This window comes from Aspergillus ruber (genome assembly GCF_000600275.1).
Source record: "Aspergillus ruber CBS 135680 unplaced genomic scaffold scaffold00021, whole genome shotgun sequence".
Classification (NCBI taxonomy): domain Eukaryota; kingdom Fungi; phylum Ascomycota; class Eurotiomycetes; order Eurotiales; family Aspergillaceae; genus Aspergillus; species Aspergillus ruber.
Window position 1 is genome coordinate 327,716 of NW_024467317.1, and position 19,533 is coordinate 347,248.

Genomic DNA, 19,533 nt, shown 5'->3' on the forward strand with positions numbered 1-19,533 from the left:
ATGTTTGAATGGTGGTTTGAATTGTTGTATACGGTAAATTCATTTCGCGCTGAATATCAGCCTTTTTCTGGCCTGCAAGGAATCGGCCAACTATAATTCCCCGTTGGAAAGGTTCTAATTCCTTTCTATTAGTCCTATTAGAACTAGTAGATCGTAAAGGGGTGCGAGGCATGGTGTAGGTGGTTGAAAAGATGATGGACAATATCAGGTGGCGCGTCGCGCGACGCGGAATTACGTAGACTTTTGTCAGGTGACTGTAAGCTCATCGTGCTCATTTGATCTTGATTGATGTAGCTCTTCGGTCTCACAAAGCAATTCAAGCTCTGATATATCCATATATCCATTGCTGATGGTTGAGCCTTTGGTAGTGACTGGACATCAGAGCCTTTGCTAGTAAGGCTGGAGGAAGTTCTGAAGGCTTCTGTGGTATCTTCCACGCCAATCATATTCAGGATCATCCCAATCCTTGCTGGTGAAGAGAGCTTGTGTTGTGGTGCAATGATTGTTCCAATTGCATAGAGATCATTATGGATTTCATCAGTCATTTTATGGTATTGGGAAAGCTTCTCCTTTTGCTGCATAAAGAGCAGTTAACATTAACTGCTTCCATGGAACTTTTTTTCGTTGCAATTGCTGAATTGATATTTCAATATGATCAAAGAGCTTGTTGTAAATGCTGAATACCATATGAATACTGATGTCTTTTGTCTTAGAAAGAGTGGTTGTAAATTTGAAGGACTCAGTAATCCAAAGGAGATATTCAATTTGTCGCCATTCTTCTTGATCAAGCATTAAATGGGGATGTCCATATCCAGTGCAGAATTTGTCAAAAGTTGGTTGTAATCGCTTAGCACGTCGAAGCATCAAAAATGTGGAGTTCCAGCGTGTATGGACATCTTGAATTGGAACATACCTTGGCTCTTCAGATTGAAGGTTTAAAATTGATTCTCGGCGTTTAGGGCTAGCATTTATAAAGACAGCCAAGTTCCGAATCTAGTAAAGTAATTAGTAAAGTGATATAAATGTTTTGAGTACATATCTGACTTTATTCAGTGTATTAACAATCTCCTTTTTCTCTTTTCTAACATAAGAGATTGATCATAATCTTCTGCCATTCTATCTTTGATTTTTCATTATACGGGTTCGCTTTCATTTTTCCTAGAAACTGATTGAGACTAAGTTGAATGACATGAGCAAATGCAAGGAACCCGAATAATAGTAGAGCTGTTTTGAAACCCAAGTAACTGGGCAGATTCTTGAAATCTTGATATTAGAAGTTTTATTGTTTGATCATTGTCTAGTAATTGCAAGTACTCGGTCTGCGATTTGATGTTGTTGAAGTAATCTTAGAAGAACAGTGCTCAGGTTGACACCAGAATGAGGTCCATGAAGTGGTTCAAAACCAAGAAGGATCTCACAGTAGTTCCAGTCTTGATCAATAAAGTAACCAGTAACAACCATAAATGCTTGTTGAAATGGTGCTGTCCAGCAGTCCAAAGCAATCGAAATTTCGGCCTCAGGAGGAAGCTTTTGAAGAAGAGTCTGTTGTCGTTCTTTATCAGTGCTTTGCAGCCGACGTCGAATTGTTTTTGCTGAGGGAAGCTCTGGAACCACTGGAGCTAACTGGATTATTTGAACAAGGGCTTTGAATTCCTGGCATCCAATAAGTTGGAAGGGAAGCCGTAATTAGACTGCGGCAAATCCGCAAATTTGCGGATGTGGATGGCGAAATGGCATCCGCGTCTGCGGATTTGCTGCAGTCTAGTCGAGAGTTTCGACCCATTTGCGAATTTTGGCGATATCTACCTGTAAGTAGACGCGGCAAATTCGCAAACGCAGATGCCATTTTGCCATCTGCATCTGCAAATTTGCGGATTTGCCGCAGTCTAGCCGTAATGCAGTAATAAAAATGAGTAAACGCTCCTCAAAACACTCTTGTGTAAATTTATTCTTATCAGTAGGGGCATTACGAGCCTTAGAAGAATTAGCATCATAATAACTGAGACTTTCAGATGGTTCTGAGATTGAGGATAGGACCAATTGATCATTTGATGGAAGACAGGGTGAAGTAAGTATCTATAGTGTCAACCTCATAGAGAGAAGAGGAATAAACATCAGATAATTGAGACATTGTTGTCAATAGGGTAGGAGGAAGGTAAGAGATTTATATTAAATAATTTAGACTTAAGAGAAAGTTATTCAAAGGATTTTGTATTCTAAACTGTAACATATCTGCATGTGGATTGCATTTGCTGATTGCTATCCAAATTCATATCCACATGACCTTATCCGCATGCGGATAACATTTGCTATACAAAACTGTATATGCATGAATATGAGAATGCTAAAATACTATTCAAATCCGACTATCTTAATTTGCTGTGGATTTGGATAAAAGATAGGCTACCGATGGGCTGCTCATTTCTCTTGAACTTTGGACAAGCCAGATCCACTGATATTTTAAGAAAAAAGAGATCTCACTCAACACTTATAATGCTATATACTTAATTACGCATTGTTCTTTTGGTATTTCAGATTTGGGCACATCCCATATAGAAAGACTGATCATATAGAAGATAGCTACAAGAACTCGAATACTAACTAATAGTTATCTCTAAATTTCATAATGAGCAAAATATCTACTGAATATTAATGAGAATAAGACAGGTGTAAATTAGTTACAGTAATTTATTTCGCTGTCATTATTTTATCCCTCCTATTTGAGAAGCTTGTGCAAGAATGGGCAGCCATGGCCAAGGGGGTGCCCATCGATGGGCTTTGGCGAGGTCTACAGGCCAAAAAAAGGCCGATATTCAGCACGCAATGATTTTACCATATACAACGATTCAAACCACCATGGCAACATATCAATCCTCCACCACTGGCACCAGCTCTCCTCGCATTGGACGGCCAGAGATCCTTTCTGATGCTGATAAGCGATATATTCTTTCACAAAACAAGCGGGATCCCTTTTATCAAAATTGAAGATATCTGCAAATTACTTGGGATGCCCATTTCTACACGCACTGTTGCACGCATGTTAAAAAGAATCTGGGTATGGCCACCGGAGTGCACAAAAAAGACCTCAATTAACCGAGGAAAATAGCTTAACTACGTTGTGAATTGAACCCTATTGAACATGCCTGGGCCAAGCTGAAAGAGCGTATATATATGCTCTATCCAGACCTTGAATTTTTTAATGGAACCCGAAGAGTAATTGAAAGAGCATTTCTATAAAGTCATGGAGAATGCATGGGAGAGTTTAGGATAGGAATTTTTTTGATGATTGGTAAGGTCTATGGAGAACCGTGTGAATGCGGTTTTAAGAGGCAAAGGGGCGGTATAAACATTAGTAATTTAATTTATATTTTACTTTATTATTCATATGCTACTTATTTATTACCTATTAATTATGTAGTAAAAATATTGATTTGTGGTTGTTTTACGTGGAAATGTAATGTTTGGACGATTGTATATGTTTTCGTGGATGCGGCGAATTACGTAGACTTTTGTCCTAGAACTATATATAAAACCCACTCTTTAATAGACAATATACCAGACACAGTTAATAATAATTTTACCCAATAGAGTCAGCTAAATGTCTAATATATATGGGAAGTAATTAGATATTATAAAAGAAAAACAAAATAGACTCAAGAAAATGAATTGAAAAAAATTTAATGTAAGTGAATATAGTTAGCAAGGACTTTTTATCCACTACTCTTCTTAGAATCAAAGCTCTAGGTATAAATCAATATGGGATCATCTGATGAAAATATACCTAGAATTTTAAATGTGATTTAAAAGTCATATAACTAACAGAAATGATGGGTTAGCACTGAAATTCTAGCTTTTATATCAATTCGAGAATTTTTTTTTTTTTGAAACATGTATGAGTTAATTATTATATATAGAAGCAAGAACCTAGGTCATTTCAGTAGAGAATGTTAAAAGTAAATAAGATATTAACAATATATGGGAAATAAGAAATTTTCTGAAAGCAGATTAGATAACTGATTTAATAAATCAATAACGTTAATATGAAAGAGTTGATAAAAAAGAGTAAAATAATCATAAATATGCACTTACTACTTCACATTAATCAAGAGTATAATCCATAGATATTTCACTTCATCAATGTCCAGAAATTCTCATGTAATTGATATTTAGCATAGAATTTAGACCGGTCTTTAGGACCCCAAAAGGCAGCCTGGAGCATTTGTCTCACCTCCTCTCCACATAGGCTAGTATGGACATCATGTAGCTAAGGTTGATTACAGGGTCTTAGAAATCTAGACTGCTTCTATACCACATCTTCTTTCTACCATACACTTATTAGTTATTAACCTATTACTTTGTACAATCCTTAAGGCTTTGAATTGTGTGAGTTTTAAACTTATTATCCACCTCTGCCAGTAAGCCCACCTATTTGAGATGAGGCTCATTGATAGAGATCATAATGAGATCACATTCTTTTTTTCAGACAGCTTGTGTAGCCTGTGGGTGTAGTTGAGTTTTACTGATTATTAATGTTACAATGTGTTCGCTTGTGGAATATTGTGCTTTTAATAGTGCTGGTAGGAACCTCCAGAATGTAGATGCTGTCAATGAGTTTATACAGGCCCCCCATCCAATAGAGATGATTATATTGATGCAACGAGCTTTAATATAAGCTTCTATACAGATGCATGTAAAATTCCTTAATAGAGACAATTAAGACATCTTGAACTCCACAAAGAGAGCAACAATAAGAATTAAGATAGATTAATAAATAGTCAGTTTCCTTTTAGATGCCATTGCGGCCAGATGATGAATGGTTAAGCACTCATCATATCACCCTGGTGACTATTTAGATAGTCAATATGTCATCCGTTTATTTAAAATTGGATTCCTTCCTTGCTGTAGCTTTGCAGTTGGATTATTGACTTCCTGATACCTGTCACAGGCTGCGCCTGTCGCATAAGCAGTGTGTTTAGTTTGGGCGGAAATGGTTATCGGAAGGGTTATCCACCCCACCCCATACTGCGCGCGCATGTATATAGAGCGCCTGCCCGGGAATTCGTTCCTTTCTTCAACGAATTCTTTTGTACAAAAGCTAGTCATTAAGCTTTTCCGGGCTTGGCCCATAACAGTAGTAATAGTTGCTATTTAAAGTCAAGGTGGGACGTGCGCTAAATCACAGGCCCACTGAGATCCCGGAGCGGGATGTACGAAAGGCGAAGCGGACTCGCCTATCTAAGTAGCTAAACTAATTCTATCATACATTCTGGCAGAAGTTCTCAGATAAGTGCTTGCCTTGAATTCCTGGGCCACAAATCGGCAGTATGCATTCTGTAGAGGAAGGGGACGAGAGGGAAAAGGGAGCCCATAGCAATATCTCTGAACTATCTGCTTTGATTTAAAGTAACCTTATATGATTTAGCTGGGTTGCGTCATGTGATCTATGCCAGTCATGCATCATGATTTCTAAAGCTCAGTTGCTGGAGTATAAGTGTTTTAGCGCTCTAAGTCTCCGCAATGATTATGGGCCAGGGAATGTGCCACCGGTCTGTTTTATACTATCTTCATGGAATCCTCGTTAACCCTAGGATATAAGGCTGCCTCGTATTTATTATAGAAGGGGCCTGAATTTCCAACCTCGAGGTAAACCCTAAGTCATACTAGAATGACACTAATACATGAAGATTATTTCGATGATAAAGATCTACTACAAATAAATAGCACCAGAAAAATAGCAGGGTTTATGGCACCAGAGGTAGAAAAAAATCAGACGGTATGGAATAGGAATGTAGACCCTCAGTCATCTGCTTTGCCGGTGTCAACAGGGGATGCAGCAACTATTTGCGCAAATAGATTCTTGAACCAGAACCCAAGATTCCCTAATTCCATATATCGACAGAATGTTTCGTTCTCATTATCAAGGTCGCGAGCAACCCGGCCTCTCTGTTCCGAACGAAATTGCGAGTAGAGGACCTGTGACTCCTGTTCACTCAGCATGACATCTGTTGGCGAAATTGGAACATAGAGAGAGTTCGCATCTTCATGCTCTGTAACATAGTCAGAAGTACCACCCCCCAAAAACAAAAAAAAAAATAAAAATAAAAAAAAATAAAAGAAAGACTTACGATCTTTCAGACACAAGACTAGAGTGTGAAATAGTGCAGTGTCATGGGCTTCATTGCTCAAGCCCTCAGCAGCAACTGTGCCCATGCCCTCCCAACTATCCCTGATCATGCATCTCCTCCATACCAGCTTTTGCAAAGCGCTAGTATATGACTGATCTCTTTGACTGCAGCACCCCAGACGTATAGCTCGCAGAGCTAGGTAAAACTCCTTCCCAGAAATCTCGGATTGCTCATAGTCAGGAGCCCGAGTAGTATCAAGTAACGTCAAGAGATCAACCAACTGGTCAATATCCACCACTTCTCGCGCAACCAACTTTGTAAGCGCGCGAGCAAGTACTTCATGGAGCGAAGGCCTATATTCAGCGATATGCCTCCCAAACTGCTCTACTGCTAGGTCTATTTCAGCTTTTTGATCAATGGCATCTTGCAATGCCGGCGTAATGTGTGCATGAATGACCTCTTGAATGGCGTCTAGTTCGGCGTAATCTTCAATGCGCTTGATGTCACTTAGGTCTATGGAATCGTGGGCTGAACCTGCCCCCTCCAACGCAGCTAGACTTGAAAGTTTCGCCAAAGAAAGCTCGACACGGTGACTCCAGAGGTCAGGTTCGCGCTCGATGGCCAATTGTGTTAAACATTCAGCAGCAGTGCCGTAGTCATTTTCACCAACAACATCATTAATCCAACTCAATCGTTGACGTGTTGGATTCTTGCGTAAAAACCGAGTGATAAATGGCTGGAACTTTCTCATGGCAAATAATACACCGGACTGACCCATTGAAATCTGACGGGAGAAAAAAGCATTTGCCCAAGATTCACCAAATTTTTCGAAATAATGAGAGATTTTGCTGCCGAGTTCACCAGATTCTTTGTCGAGAACAGTATCGGGGCCATCTGAATTGATTTCGGAGAAAAGCTGGCATTTCGTCTGGTCTTGAAGTTCAATTATGAGCTCCACCAATGCACTCATATCTCGGAATTTCTCCGCCAAACTTATGGCACTATCAAGCTGTCCAATACCGGCTAACTTGAATAATTGCCACCTGCGCTGTTTGACATGTGACTGCTCAGCCGAGACAATCTCGTCCATTGACTTAGGGTCCTCTTGAGACGAAAGCCATCGAATTCGCTCGCCATGCATTTGGCTCAAGACACGAAGTTGTCTAGCGCAGTTTTTGGCGATGTCTTCTACAACCTCATTTGGCGGCGCGTCGACAATGGACATTGTTTGTTGGATCCAGGCCATACAGCTCCCCAACTCCAGATCTAACAAGTGCCCAGTCTCAACATAGGCAATATTATGGGACGTCCACGGCTCTGGTAAATTCTCGTAGCCGGCCACCAGAATACCATCCTCCAAAAACTCTTCGTCCAGGCCGTAGAGACTAGCGCGCTCATCTCGAAACCGGAAAGCTGTTTCCAATACCGCGAGCGAAAACTCACTCGCTTGGTATATTTGCTCCGCCATTCTTCGTCCTTGCTTTGATTGGCCTTTCTGGGTTTTTATGGCATTAAAAATCCATGGGATGATATGCTCCATTCTGTGCGTGTCGTGAAGGAACCAATGTCGAACATAATCACTATCACCATGTCGCGAATCGAACTTCGTTTTGAATTTTTCACTCATCTGATGGATGACACGAGACAAGAAAGTTGGCTCGTCAGCGTTCTTTCTTCTCAATTCCCCCTCTATCTTCCACATAGCTCTCTGCGCGGCGAGCTTTTCGGCTCCCCATATTAATTCCGATCGAGTTAGACTATTGAAGGGCAAGCCACGCTGGGTAAGCAAAGATGCGAGATCATCGAGGGCCTTTGCTCGTGATCGTAAATTCTGATCAAGTGGGATGCCAGACGATGGAATGTATTTGGAACTTGACCGCAGTAATTCCCTGCAAATTTCGAGAGCCGCTTGTTCCAATTCATCGACAGAAAAATCCAAGCCTCCCTTGCTGGCCAAATTCAACGGATTTCTTACCATAGTTCCATAAAACACAGCCTGTTCGAGTTTATGTTTGGCTGTTGTCACGTGTTCTTCGCCGGTACCGTTTTGAGCGCGCCGGCGAGGCACAGCTGAGACGCGGACAACACCAAAACCTCTAACCATTAGAAAACATGCAGGTAATGGATTGTGGTAGGTTGTCTCCTCAAAACCGCTGCCCAGTAATTCATACTCGATGCCAGATCGAAGATCGATTCTATCACAGAAAAGCGAAGGCAGTGGATGCGAGTCTTGCGGCGCTGTTCTGTCATCAAATTGGGCCAACGACAATACAATAATGGATTGCCCAATAACGACAAAACCCGTATCGCCGGGTTCCGAAACAAACAGACGCAGTTTTGATTGATTTGATCGTGTATGATGCAAGTTTATGATGCGAGTTGACAACACACGTCCATCGTCAGATAAGATCATTCGAATTACCCATAGGCTTGTGGGACTAGATCCTTGCGGTAGTTCCACAACAAAGTAAAGTGACCATTTTTCTGTCTCAGAGGCCTGTGATCCGCGAACATTACTGTCATTGCCAGCACCAGAAGCTAAGTCAAGAATCTTGAGGGCATTGTCACCAGATTCATCCGTCAAGTTTGGACCAAGAGATTCGGCTAAGTGCTGCCTGATGTCGAATTGCTTTGTCAAGATGCTGCCGTTGCTCCAGTGTGTATCCCAGACTTCCACAAGGCCGCTTGTCGTAGCAATCATGATATCACGTTGACCACGTTGACGAGAAACGCCCGGTCTGGCCGCAGCAATCTCTTTTCGCCAAAAGCCGCCCGCCAGAGCGTTCTTAATACCGCCCAGGAACCCCATGCTGCCACTTGTCGAATTCTGTAGAAAATTAGAAGCAATTATCGGCTTCCCCTGGGAGCTCCTGACAGTTATCTGTGCCACTCTTCCTGATGAAAGCGTTGCAATAACACCAGACGGTTCTCCGTTAACTACCTCGGTGACATGTTCCCCATACAACAAGCCTGAGATAGAACCCTGAAGTCCATTCTGTTTATGTCTGGATAGTGCTAATGATGTAGCACTCGACACGGTTTCCCAGTATACAATTTTTCCGGTAGAAGGTATAATCACCATTAAGCCCGGAGGGCCGGCTGTAGCAGTCGATAGAAGGACCCCGAAAGGTGCTTCTGCGGTAGTATCTCTACAGGACTCAGGTACTGATAGACTGAAAACTTCAGCCGGAGAGGGTGACGAAGCAGAACTCGAGTAAGGCCAGATGATAGCATGTGATTGTGTCAATACTAATGCATATCCGTAGCCGGTGCCAAAGGAGCACGTGAAATGCCCTGCTGATTGCGTTAGCAATGGATATATTATGCAAAGGGATCAGTGGCGTACCTGATTGGAATTCGCGTATTTGTTCTGGCAAGGCAGGCAATTGTGAAACTGTGTAGAGATTTGTCCTTGACTGCACATTCAGTCAATAACGATTATAATCTGGAGAATTCAGGAATATGGAAAGACAAACAAAAATAACCGATCCATCGATGTCATTATCATCATCTCGCTTGTCAGATTTTTTTGGTCCTCTGATCGCAATCTGTTTTTGGGCCCCTGTATTTTCTGTAGTCTCAGGTTTGGCTTTATCCGATTCAGACACCCCCAGGCCGACGGATTCATATTTATAGTCGTGCTCGATCCTATCATTCTCTAACCCAGACTCGACATTTTCCTGGGCAGATCGCTGCCTCTTGGCTTTGTGTTGTTTGATGGATTCGCCGGAACTTGTTCGCTGACGTCTTCGCGAACTGCGCAGAGAAGCGGTCGCTTTAGGTACGAACATCGCGTCGACCCTGGAAAGAATGACTGCGAAATTAAACCGCCATTCAAATGATATTATCCCAGCACATAGAACCTGGCATTTGGGATCGGAGTCGGTTATCGAGCGGAACGAAATTCCAATAATAAGTGTATCTGAATTATTTTCAAGGTACTTGTACGGGTTGAAATTGGGGAGCTGTGCCGAAGGCGGTGAGCGTTAAACTATGAATACTCATACGGATTCTGACTTATACAAGGGCAACAATCCAACATCTAGACAATAAGAATTGATAAGATTTGGAGCACCATAAAGCGGGTTGTGAGTTCTTTTTTTCCCTTCCTTTAGACGGAATAATCTCAATAATTGATATCCAATGCCATTTATTATTACCTTTTGTTTGTGAAACTACAGAGTACAGCTCTAATCTTATGAACATGTTGGTCAATATTATCATTAACTCTCCAAGTGCTGGAAGAGGCATTATACAATAACTATGTAGTCAGTTAATGCAATCAAACCCTGAGCGGCGAATATCACCGAGCGACGGATTTTGTATTCCCATATAAAGTAGCGTTTTTTCAATCCACTATAGCTCAACAAACATCGCATTACTTATATTATGTCAGTGGACCATATAACCAACTATAAAGTATACACATCGATATTAACTACTTATGCTTAAAATGAATAAATGGCAGTCTTAAATACACACCGTACATCAGAATACGCCGTGATTTATTTTATCGGTGTAATTAGAACAGTAGGACAATTCAAAATTGGTAGGTAGATTGCTTATTATTTGAAATATGTTATCCAAGATATCGGCTAAAATGAGAAAAGAATGGTTAGATTATAGCAAATTGAAAAAATGCTACTTTATATAGGAATAGAGAGTTCGTCGCTCGGGGGTGGACTACATTAACTACCTAACTGACGTGGTCAGTAAGCGAGCGACGTATGTAAGCGAATGACGCACTATCCAACCGAATCTCACCCAACCATCTTAATCATTTTTTTATTGCCTACCATGCCACCAAATTGCTCTCAATCTTTTCAAAAATCAATCAAGAAGGAGGGTAGGGTTTTGTTAGCTACTGAAGCTATTCAAAAACATCAAATTACTTCTGTGCGCGAAACAGCGCGCCGATTTAGCGTGCCTGAGGCTACGGTCCGCTGCCGTCTAGCTGGCTATACAAATCGCCATGATACGCGCGCAAACAACCATAAATTGACTGAGACTGAGGAATATACGCTTCTTCAATGGATTTTGTCAATGGATTCACGTGGCGCAGCGCCTAGCCCTGCTGTTCGAGAAAAAACCAATATTCTGCTTGCTCAGCGCGGCCAGATTCCTCTAGAGACTGTTGGTCAAAAATGGGCGTATAATTTCACTCAGCGTCAACCAGAGATCAAAGGGCGCCATAGTTGTCGATACGACTATTAGCGCGCCAAAAATGAAGACCTAACGATCACTCAACAATGGCTTGATCTAGTGCAAGAGACAATCATACAATATGGTATCGCATCTGAAGATATATCACTTTGATGAGACTGGTTTTGCTATGGGTCTCACTGCTACTGCTAGGGTTATCACACGCGCTGAATACTATGGTCGACAACCTATATTGCAACCTGGTAATCGCGAATGGGTCACATTAATTGAAGCGATCAACGCTACTGGATGGGCACTACCATCATACCTGATCTTTAAGGGCAAGGTCTTTATCGAGTCATGGTTTGATGACCTTTTATCAAACTGGCGTATCGATATCTCACCTAATGAATGGACTACTGATTAGATTAGTCTATCTTGGCTAAAAGATCACTTTATTCCATTGACTAATAGTCGAATCACTGGTTATTATCGGCTATTGATCCTTGATGGCCATGGTAGCCATCTTACATCCCAATTCGACCAAATCTGCGAGCAAAACAAGATTATACCAATCTGTATGCCAGCGTCATGCGTCTCATCTATTACAGCCATTAGATGTAGGCTGTTTTGCAGTTTTAAAACGCGCCTATGGCTGTTTGGTCGATAAGCAGATGCGCTGCGGGTTCAACCATATTGACAAACTTGATTTCCTTGCTGCCTACCCAAGCGCGCGTGCTGAGGCCTATAAACCAGCTAATATCCAAAATAGCTTTGCTGCTACTGGTATAGTGCCATATAGCCCCGATCGGGTGCTCTCGAAGCTGAATATTCAGCTAAAAATACCTACCCCCTCCCCCCTCCAAGTAGCCAGGCAGGCAGTCAAACCAGCAATTCTAGCCTAAAGACACCACAGACCAGCGCCAATTATATCGACAAGCATCTTCCATCGAAGCTCTATACAATCGAAACAGCAATAGCCCTTCAAGCAGGGCACTAAACCAGCTGATCAAGGGTTCCCAGCTAGCTATGCAGGCCGGTGCGATACTAGCGCAGGAAAACAAGGATCTACGCGCGACGAATGAGAAAAAGAAGCAAAAGCGAGCTAGATTTAAGAGACAGATTGCTTACCAGGGTGGTTTATCAGCGGAAGACGTTCAGCAGGTGATTCAGGGCCTAAACCAGTCTCCCGAAGTTGAGATAATCACCCAGATGGCAGCGGCCGCGCCGGCCACCAACATGTAGTCTATGTGGGAATGTAGGGCATAAGGTTAACCAATATCCTAGTAGATAGCTGAATGAATTTAACGGCGTTGGTGGTTAATAAAATCGATTCCAATTTAGGTGGTGTGGTCAGGTGCGTCGCTCGTCTACATGCGTCGCTCGCTTACCAACCACGTTACGTTGGACAGCTTATCTAATTAGCAGTGTCCAATGACAAAGGCTTGAATTTAACTTACCAGGCAGAACAACATTATATATTCCGAATTTCAAATTTATTACAATACCTTACTTGGAAACGGCCATGCTCACTTATATTTGGCCATTCATAAGCAAGCGTATTGTCACATTAAAACCCATTTGTGACAAGTGAGCCGCAAGCCCGCAGCGTCTTTCCTCAATTATCCATTCATTATTGCCACCAGTGTCTCAACGCCGACATAAACCTCGGAATAGGTCTTCACTCAATTCTGAAATCGTCTGAAGGAACTGTCCATTATACACGGATCAAGATAATTAGTCATGTTGCATCTACCAAAGCGCGCCATTCCTGGCGTTTTTTCTGGTGAGCACTTTTATTCTTCTTGACTTAGGCTATACTGACAAGAATATCAGTGCGCACATGCCTCACCCCGGGCCTTCACATTCAGCCAACGGCATCCCTGTCGACGTCTTCGAGCAAGTCGGCCACTGCGCTTGAGCGTCAAGGGCACTCAGGCCAGCCGCTCACGGCATCTGGCAAGGTGCGAAGGGAGGTGCCTTTACCAAGTCAGGAGAAAAAGGAGGGTGCGATGCAATATGTCCTGTTTGTGTCCCCGGCCAGATTTAGACCCCAGTCTTTCATGGGATACTAACCGCTCTTCCCGTGCACCTTAAGAACCACTCTCGATCAGGTGACCAACTGGGCTCGCCAGAGTTCCCTGTGGCCTATGACATTCGGACTTGCATGTTGCGCTCTTGAGATGATGCATTTGTCAACTCCTAGATACGATCAAGACCGCCTGGGAATCATTTTTCGAGCTTCGCCTCGTCAGTCAGATGTCATGATTGTCGCCGGTACCTTGACGAACAAGATGGCACCTGCTCTTAGGCAAGTTTATGACCAGATGCCGGACCCGCGTTGGGTTATTAGCATGGGTAGTTGTGCAAATGGCGGTGGTTATTATCACTACAGCTACTCAGTTGTCCGAGGCTGTGATAGAATTGTGCCTGTTGATGTCTATGTTCCAGGATGTTTGTGTCCATTGACCTTTCACATAAATGGAGTTTAACGCTAACTTGGATTTCAAGGCCCACCCACATCTGAGGCTTTGATGTATGGGATTTTTCAGCTTCAAAAGAAAATGAGGCACACAAGGATTACACGCATGTGGTATCGTCGTTAGTTTCTTTTTTAGTTTGTTATGAGACACTGCAGCGTTCAGATAACTGTGTACACTATCCTGGATTAAAAGATTTAAGAAATACCGATTATAGCAGGGACCATTTAATACATGTCCGGCCTTGATCATTGTATGAGAGAAACATCCTGTTATGATTTCATCCGAAAATGTACAGTACAGCATATTCTATAAGTTTTCTCTCCCTAAAACATCTCTTAACTTCATTTACATGGATTGTAGAGTTCAGTTTTGAACATAGATGCATTTATTCAATTAATCTAATATATCTGAATTTCAATCATCCATTAACCACGACGCCGCCGTTGGGGTGCAAGCATTGGCCAGAGATGAAACTGCTGTCCTGACTTGCAAGGAAAACGAAGCATGTAGCAACTTCACTGGGCTGCCCTGGGCGACCGATTGGCACGGTGTGAAACTGCTCCATTGCAGACGTATGCATTGTCGAAGGAATGAGAGGAGTCCAGACTAAAAGACTTGTCAACACGTCTATCCGTTAAAGCTAGGTAGTCAAGGACTTACTTGGACCAGGGCAGACACAATTGACTCTTATGCCTTTACCAACTTGTTGATTTGAAAGACCTCGCGTAAACGCTACAATGGCTCCCTTGGTTGACGTATAATCAAGGAGATCAGGCCGACCAATGTAATGGTTAACCGAAGAGCAATTGATTATAGTTGAGCCCCTTTTCATGTGAGGCAGGGCGTACTTGGAAAGATAAAAGAACGGATGAATGTTGGTATCGAACGTCCTTTCCCACTGATCTCTGTCGGCCTGTCAGCACGTTTCCGTCAAGAAACTAGCCGTTCCATACTCACTCGGACAATTCACTGATGTCGCTAAGCATGTGCTGAAACGCAGCATTGTTGACGAGTATGTCGATTCCACCAAGGGACTGCAAAGCCACATCGATTATCTTTTTGCAGTTCTCTTTTTTTCGAAGGTCAATAGCCAAGCAATGACATTCACGGCCGGCTTCTTGGACCTGTTTCTTGGTTTCCTGTGCATCTTTTTCTTCCTCTGGCAAATACACGATGAGACTCGACGCTCCTTCCATCGCAAAAAGTATAGCAATGGCGCGCCCGATTCCTGAGTCACCACCAGTAATGATGGCTCTTTTACCATCTAACTTTCCAGCTGCCTTGTAAAGTTGGTATCCACCATCCTCTGTCGGAAGATGAGTTGACACAGGGGCTTCTTTTAGATCTGCCTGTAATCCAGGCTTCTCCAGGTGCTGAATAGGGACACGATGGCCTGAAACGGTTTATGAGCCAATGCACTTCTTGTCATTCGGACTAATTGCGCTTACCAGGCTGAAACTGAGATGACATTGTGCTATGTCTTCCGGCTTTGTACGTCCGATAATGGTCTGTTTCTCGGCTTTGTTGACGATCCGTAGATTTGAAGTAGTTGTAATTGGACATAGGAAAGAGCAGGTAGCTCATCGATTTATATTATTCTCATTTCATGAGAGTAACCTGCGTGGGACCGAACCTGTCGTCACAGTGACGTTGAATCTTCTGCGGACAATCAAACCTCAGGAAATAAACACCGAGTACATAAACCAGGGTATTGTTTTGCGTGTATAGACCTGCCTACCCAATTCATAGTTTCCGTGATCGTAAGCATCACGGTTTCACTGGAGTGACGTTGTTCAGTCAGGTAATTGTGACAGGAATGGGTGCCTCATTATGATGATGATAGATCGAATAACGCTTGTCCCCCACAATTATCGAGACATTAATTCGTCTGCAATGCTTCTCAACTGGTGTCACCTTTTTGTGCCGTCAGCCATGTTGGAGATCATCCATCCGATGCGACAGGGCGCTATTTTTATTAAAATACTATTGCAGCATTGATATTGATAGAAACGTTCCTAGTTCCTCTCTACTCTTGTCTTAAATGCATCATGCTTACTTCTACAAAGTGATCTCGCATATATATCTATGTTATTGTAGAAATTAGCTACTTTCCAACCTTTCATAATGTCCCTGCTGCCAGTTTTGCGCGAATGCACGTTCATATTATCGTTTCAAGTTCGTATATAGTAATACTACTCCGTACGGAGTACATGTAGACATCATCTGTATTCATTCTCACCGCCATCCTGACCGCCTGCTCACTGTTGCCTTTTTTTTTTTTTTTTTTTGTGCTTCTTTAGCCGTTCGATTTTTTCGAGACCTTCTCAGACCCCACTCTTTATTTGCTTCTGAGCAAGTGCATCTTTGAGTGTTCGTATCGAAAAATGAGTCATTCGCTTTCAAATAACATTGAAGGGTCAACCTCAATTGAACCTCTTCACTCGATATTGTCTACACCTTGGTCCTTTCTCCATCCGACAGCAGAACTGCATGATGCTGTAATTGGATCGACAAAGCATTTCTTTGACACAATCGCATTATCCGTCAATAATTCACAGACATCTCGACTACAGAGCACCAGAAAACGCAAGAGATTCGAACCCAGACAAGATCATACGGATCGGGTTTTGCAGTTGAAGCAGCTGTATGTGGAAGGGTTTACATCGGACCAAATATGGGAGCAAGCCACACGAATTCTTGATTCAACTAGCAGAGAAGTAGAGCGCGATAATATCCATGCTAGGAAATCGGCGCGAACTACCTCAGCCGGCTCGGCTTCCGAGACCGAAGGACCTGGATACGAGTCAATAGAGGACTCTGAAAATGAGTCTACAATCGATCACGGTGACATGAAGACTGGCCCAGAGCCTAATGACTCTCCTGACTGTGAATTGGATACTGGGGATGAGATCGATGAAGTGTCTAATGAAGATGCTGCTTCCGCTAGATCTGATGATGAAATTAAACACAGCACATATACGGAGGATCGCTTCGGGTTGAATGATGGTTTCTTTTCGATAGATGACTTCAATGCGCAAACTGAAGCTTTTGAAAGGGAAGATATCAGAGGTGGTCCAACAGAAGAGGCCGATAGCGATGATGAAGATATCGATTGGCATGCGAACCCCCTTGTTTCGGGCAATGCAATGTCCGTTTTAAAGGGCCCATCAAAGGTAAACGGAACGGAGGATGAAATGAGTGATAGTAGTGACGAAGAGGGTCCTACGTTTGGGAATTCAAATTTGCGAAACGACTCAGATTCGGAGGACAGTGACAATGCAGGCGCCGACGGTGGAGACGGCACTGGTTGGATTGACACTAGCAATATCAAATACACCGACTTTTTCGCGCCGCCTCCCCGAAAGGTCACAACAAATAAGGCACGCCCGCTCCCAAAGACGCAACCTAATACGGCTAACCTCGATAATGATGTTGGCCGTGCAATGGCTGATGTTCGCCGCGATTTATTCGAAGACGATGCTTCGGATAATGAGATTTCTTCCGACAACAATGGAGACCTTAAAACGCAACGGTCAACGCATGAGAAACAACGGGCACATATTGCAGACGAGATACGTCGCCTTGAAGCTGCCAATGTTGCCAAAAAGGAATGGATGCTCTCTGGTGAAGCCAGGGCAGCCGAGAGACCTATGAATTCACTGATCGAAGAAGACCTTGATTTTGAGCGGATCGGGAAGCCAGTGCCTGTTGTTACGACAGAACTCTCAGAGAGCATTGAGGACCTGGTGAAACGCCGCATTTTAGCCAAGGAGTTTGATGAAATCATCCGTCGCCGTCCTGGTACTTCAGATGCCCAGGATGCGCGGAAGCCGAGATTCGAGTTGGAGGACACGAAGCCTCAGCAAAGTCTTGCTGAAATGTACGAAGCTGACCATCTTCGTGCTACTGATCCCAATTTTGTCGATCCCAAAAACCAAAAGTTAGTGAAGGAACATGCTGAAATCACGAACTTGTGGAAGGAAATCAGCAGCCAGTTGGATACTCTTTCTAATTGGCATTACAAGCCAAAGGCTCCCCAAGCAAATATCAACGTCATTACGGATGTGTCGACTGTCATGATGGAGGAAGCGCGACCAACTGTTAGTGGTGCTGTGAATGGTTTGGCAGCCCTCGCTCCGCAGGAGATATATGTTCCTGGTAGCGATGGCAGGGCTACTGGAGAAGTTGTGATGAAGACAGGAGCATCTGTTGCCAAAGACGAAATGACTCGCGAAGACAAGGCCAAGTTGAGACGACAACATAAGAAACAGAAGAAGGCTGGCACTGGACAGTCCAATCAACGGTCCAGTAAAGCAGCCGAAAAGCAACAACTCGTATCGGACCTGAAGCAAGGAGGTGTCAAGGTCATAGGGAAACAGGGCGAGGTTACAGATATCCATGGTAGCAAGGTTGATGGGGTCGGCACGAGAAATAGTGGTGATACGCTGAAGTTGTAAGCATCGCATCACTTGGTGTATTTATAGATTCCTGTAATCAAATTTTTTCTTCTTCCGCCAGTTACTACACCAAGCTTTCTTTTACTTTCATTTCTCTGTGATTCTATTTAATCATTTGCGCCCTCTATCTTCCACCTGTTTCGCTATTTCTAGCGCGAATTCTATAAAGAAATATGTTCTCGCGCTTGTAATTTTCGGCGTCAGGATCATCCTGGATTTCACTGATATCAAATATTTTCTTTGCCACTTTCAGAAATCGAACATCCGCTCGCCTACGTCTCTTAAAGCAAAAGTAGCATACTGAGTTGGGGCCAATTAGTTCTTGGAGCGTCGTTATGAGAAGTGGGAAGGCCGGTTCAAAATAAACGCAGTCAGCAGCCAATATAACAGCCGGGCGATAAGGGATGTCATCAGGAAGCGGCTCTCCCCAGTTTAAAACCATAGCTTTGACGAGCGGCGAGAGGTTGTTGAGTTTTATGTTCGTTTCCATCAATGGAAGCATCGGTTCTTGGTCGGTGAGGTAAATCGGGGATGGCCCAACAACGCAGCCGCGAGCTACTGCCAATCCAACAAGGCCGCCTCCAGCCCCCAGTTCAACACTGCCTCAGAATATCAGTTAATAGTTCAATTTGATCATGTGATGGAGATTACAGACATGGATTTATTAGCAAGATCTGACTGATGTTGGCGCAGAAGATACTTGGCCAGAACCATCCCAGCCGGCCAGAGTTTGCCTCCACATCCTTCAGAAAGATCCTCCTTGAGAAACAGAGGATCATTCAGGAGTCCATCAAATGACACACTGCTATTTCCAGCTTCCTGCGGCTTCCTTATTGGGACCAAAGACTCGCTGACATCGAAGGGATCAGTTGAGTCCGCTGATGCGGGGCTAGGAGCGTGACCCTCCATGCAGGAACGAGAGAAGAGGGTGGAAAATGGAACCAAGACCTTCTAAACGAATATATGTGTGTATGTATATGTGTTATCAGAGGGTTGGTGTGAAAAAAAAAAAAAAAAAGGTGTAAGCGTTGATGATGGTAAACGCATGAAGGGCACCATGGAAAAAAAAAAAATAAAAAATAAATATATATATATATATACATAGGAATACAGGAGTAGAGGAAGCTAAGTAGTAATCACCAGGCCACCATTATCATGGCAATAGACGGGTTAATTTTATGATACCCTAGACATTGTTCTTGTCCAAGTTTGGCTTTACAATTCCATAGCATGGCATTTCATATTGAATTCACATTAACAAGAAAGTTCACGTGATGAGTACTAGTACTCGCGTCTTCGAAATGATGTCATGTCGTTCTTAAAGCA

The 19,533-nt window shown here is 43.0% G+C and overlaps 6 protein-coding genes across 6 annotated transcripts; 3 read left to right on the forward strand and 3 right to left on the reverse strand.

Annotated features, from left to right (window-relative positions):
• Positions 1 to 5,446: 5,446 nt before the first annotated feature.
• On the reverse strand, positions 5,447 to 10,056 carry EURHEDRAFT_482686 (putative nuclear pore complex subunit Nup133). Its single transcript, XM_040785523.1, has 4 exons — positions 9,602 to 10,056; positions 9,472 to 9,541; positions 6,126 to 9,419; positions 5,447 to 6,047 (listed from the first exon to the last, which is right to left on the reverse strand). The coding sequence occupies exons 1-4, from the start codon at positions 9,914 to 9,916 to the stop codon at positions 5,797 to 5,799; spliced, it is 3,930 nt and encodes a 1,309-aa protein (XP_040637203.1). The 5' UTR covers positions 9,917 to 10,056; the 3' UTR covers positions 5,447 to 5,796.
• A 1,353-nt stretch (positions 10,057 to 11,409) lies between these two features.
• Positions 11,410 to 12,512, forward strand: EURHEDRAFT_379221 (uncharacterized protein; the record flags this gene model as incomplete). The annotated part of the gene is made up of 2 exons (XM_040779149.1): positions 11,410 to 11,630; positions 12,242 to 12,512. The coding sequence occupies 2 exons, from the start codon at positions 11,410 to 11,412 to the stop codon at positions 12,510 to 12,512; spliced, it is 492 nt and encodes a 163-aa protein (XP_040637204.1).
• Positions 12,513 to 13,010: 498 nt separating this feature from the next.
• EURHEDRAFT_459997 (NuoB/complex I 20 kDa subunit family protein) lies at positions 13,011 to 13,873 on the forward strand (the record flags this gene model as incomplete). The annotated part of the gene is made up of 4 exons (XM_040784616.1): positions 13,011 to 13,043; positions 13,082 to 13,293; positions 13,366 to 13,721; positions 13,779 to 13,873. 4 exons carry the CDS (start codon positions 13,011 to 13,013, stop codon positions 13,871 to 13,873), a joined length of 696 nt encoding a protein of 231 aa, XP_040637205.1.
• A 258-nt stretch (positions 13,874 to 14,131) lies between these two features.
• EURHEDRAFT_414340 (oxidoreductase, short-chain dehydrogenase/reductase family) lies at positions 14,132 to 15,737 on the reverse strand. The gene is made up of 4 exons (XM_040782397.1): positions 15,199 to 15,737; positions 14,708 to 15,143; positions 14,411 to 14,655; positions 14,132 to 14,356 (listed from the first exon to the last, which is right to left on the reverse strand). The coding sequence occupies exons 1-4, from the start codon at positions 15,311 to 15,313 to the stop codon at positions 14,169 to 14,171; spliced, it is 984 nt and encodes a 327-aa protein (XP_040637206.1). The 5' UTR covers positions 15,314 to 15,737; the 3' UTR covers positions 14,132 to 14,168.
• A 397-nt stretch (positions 15,738 to 16,134) lies between these two features.
• EURHEDRAFT_459967 (rRNA-processing protein MPP10) lies at positions 16,135 to 18,207 on the forward strand (the record flags this gene model as incomplete). Its single annotated transcript, XM_040784614.1, has 1 exon — positions 16,135 to 18,207. The coding sequence occupies one exon, from the start codon at positions 16,135 to 16,137 to the stop codon at positions 18,205 to 18,207; it is 2,073 nt and encodes a 690-aa protein (XP_040637207.1).
• On the reverse strand, positions 18,208 to 19,434 carry EURHEDRAFT_414342 (uncharacterized protein). Its single transcript, XM_040782398.1, has 2 exons — positions 18,863 to 19,434; positions 18,208 to 18,806 (listed from the first exon to the last, which is right to left on the reverse strand). Exons 1-2 carry the CDS (start codon positions 19,114 to 19,116, stop codon positions 18,332 to 18,334), a joined length of 729 nt encoding a protein of 242 aa, XP_040637208.1. The 5' UTR covers positions 19,117 to 19,434; the 3' UTR covers positions 18,208 to 18,331.
• Positions 19,435 to 19,533: the final 99 nt, after the last annotated feature.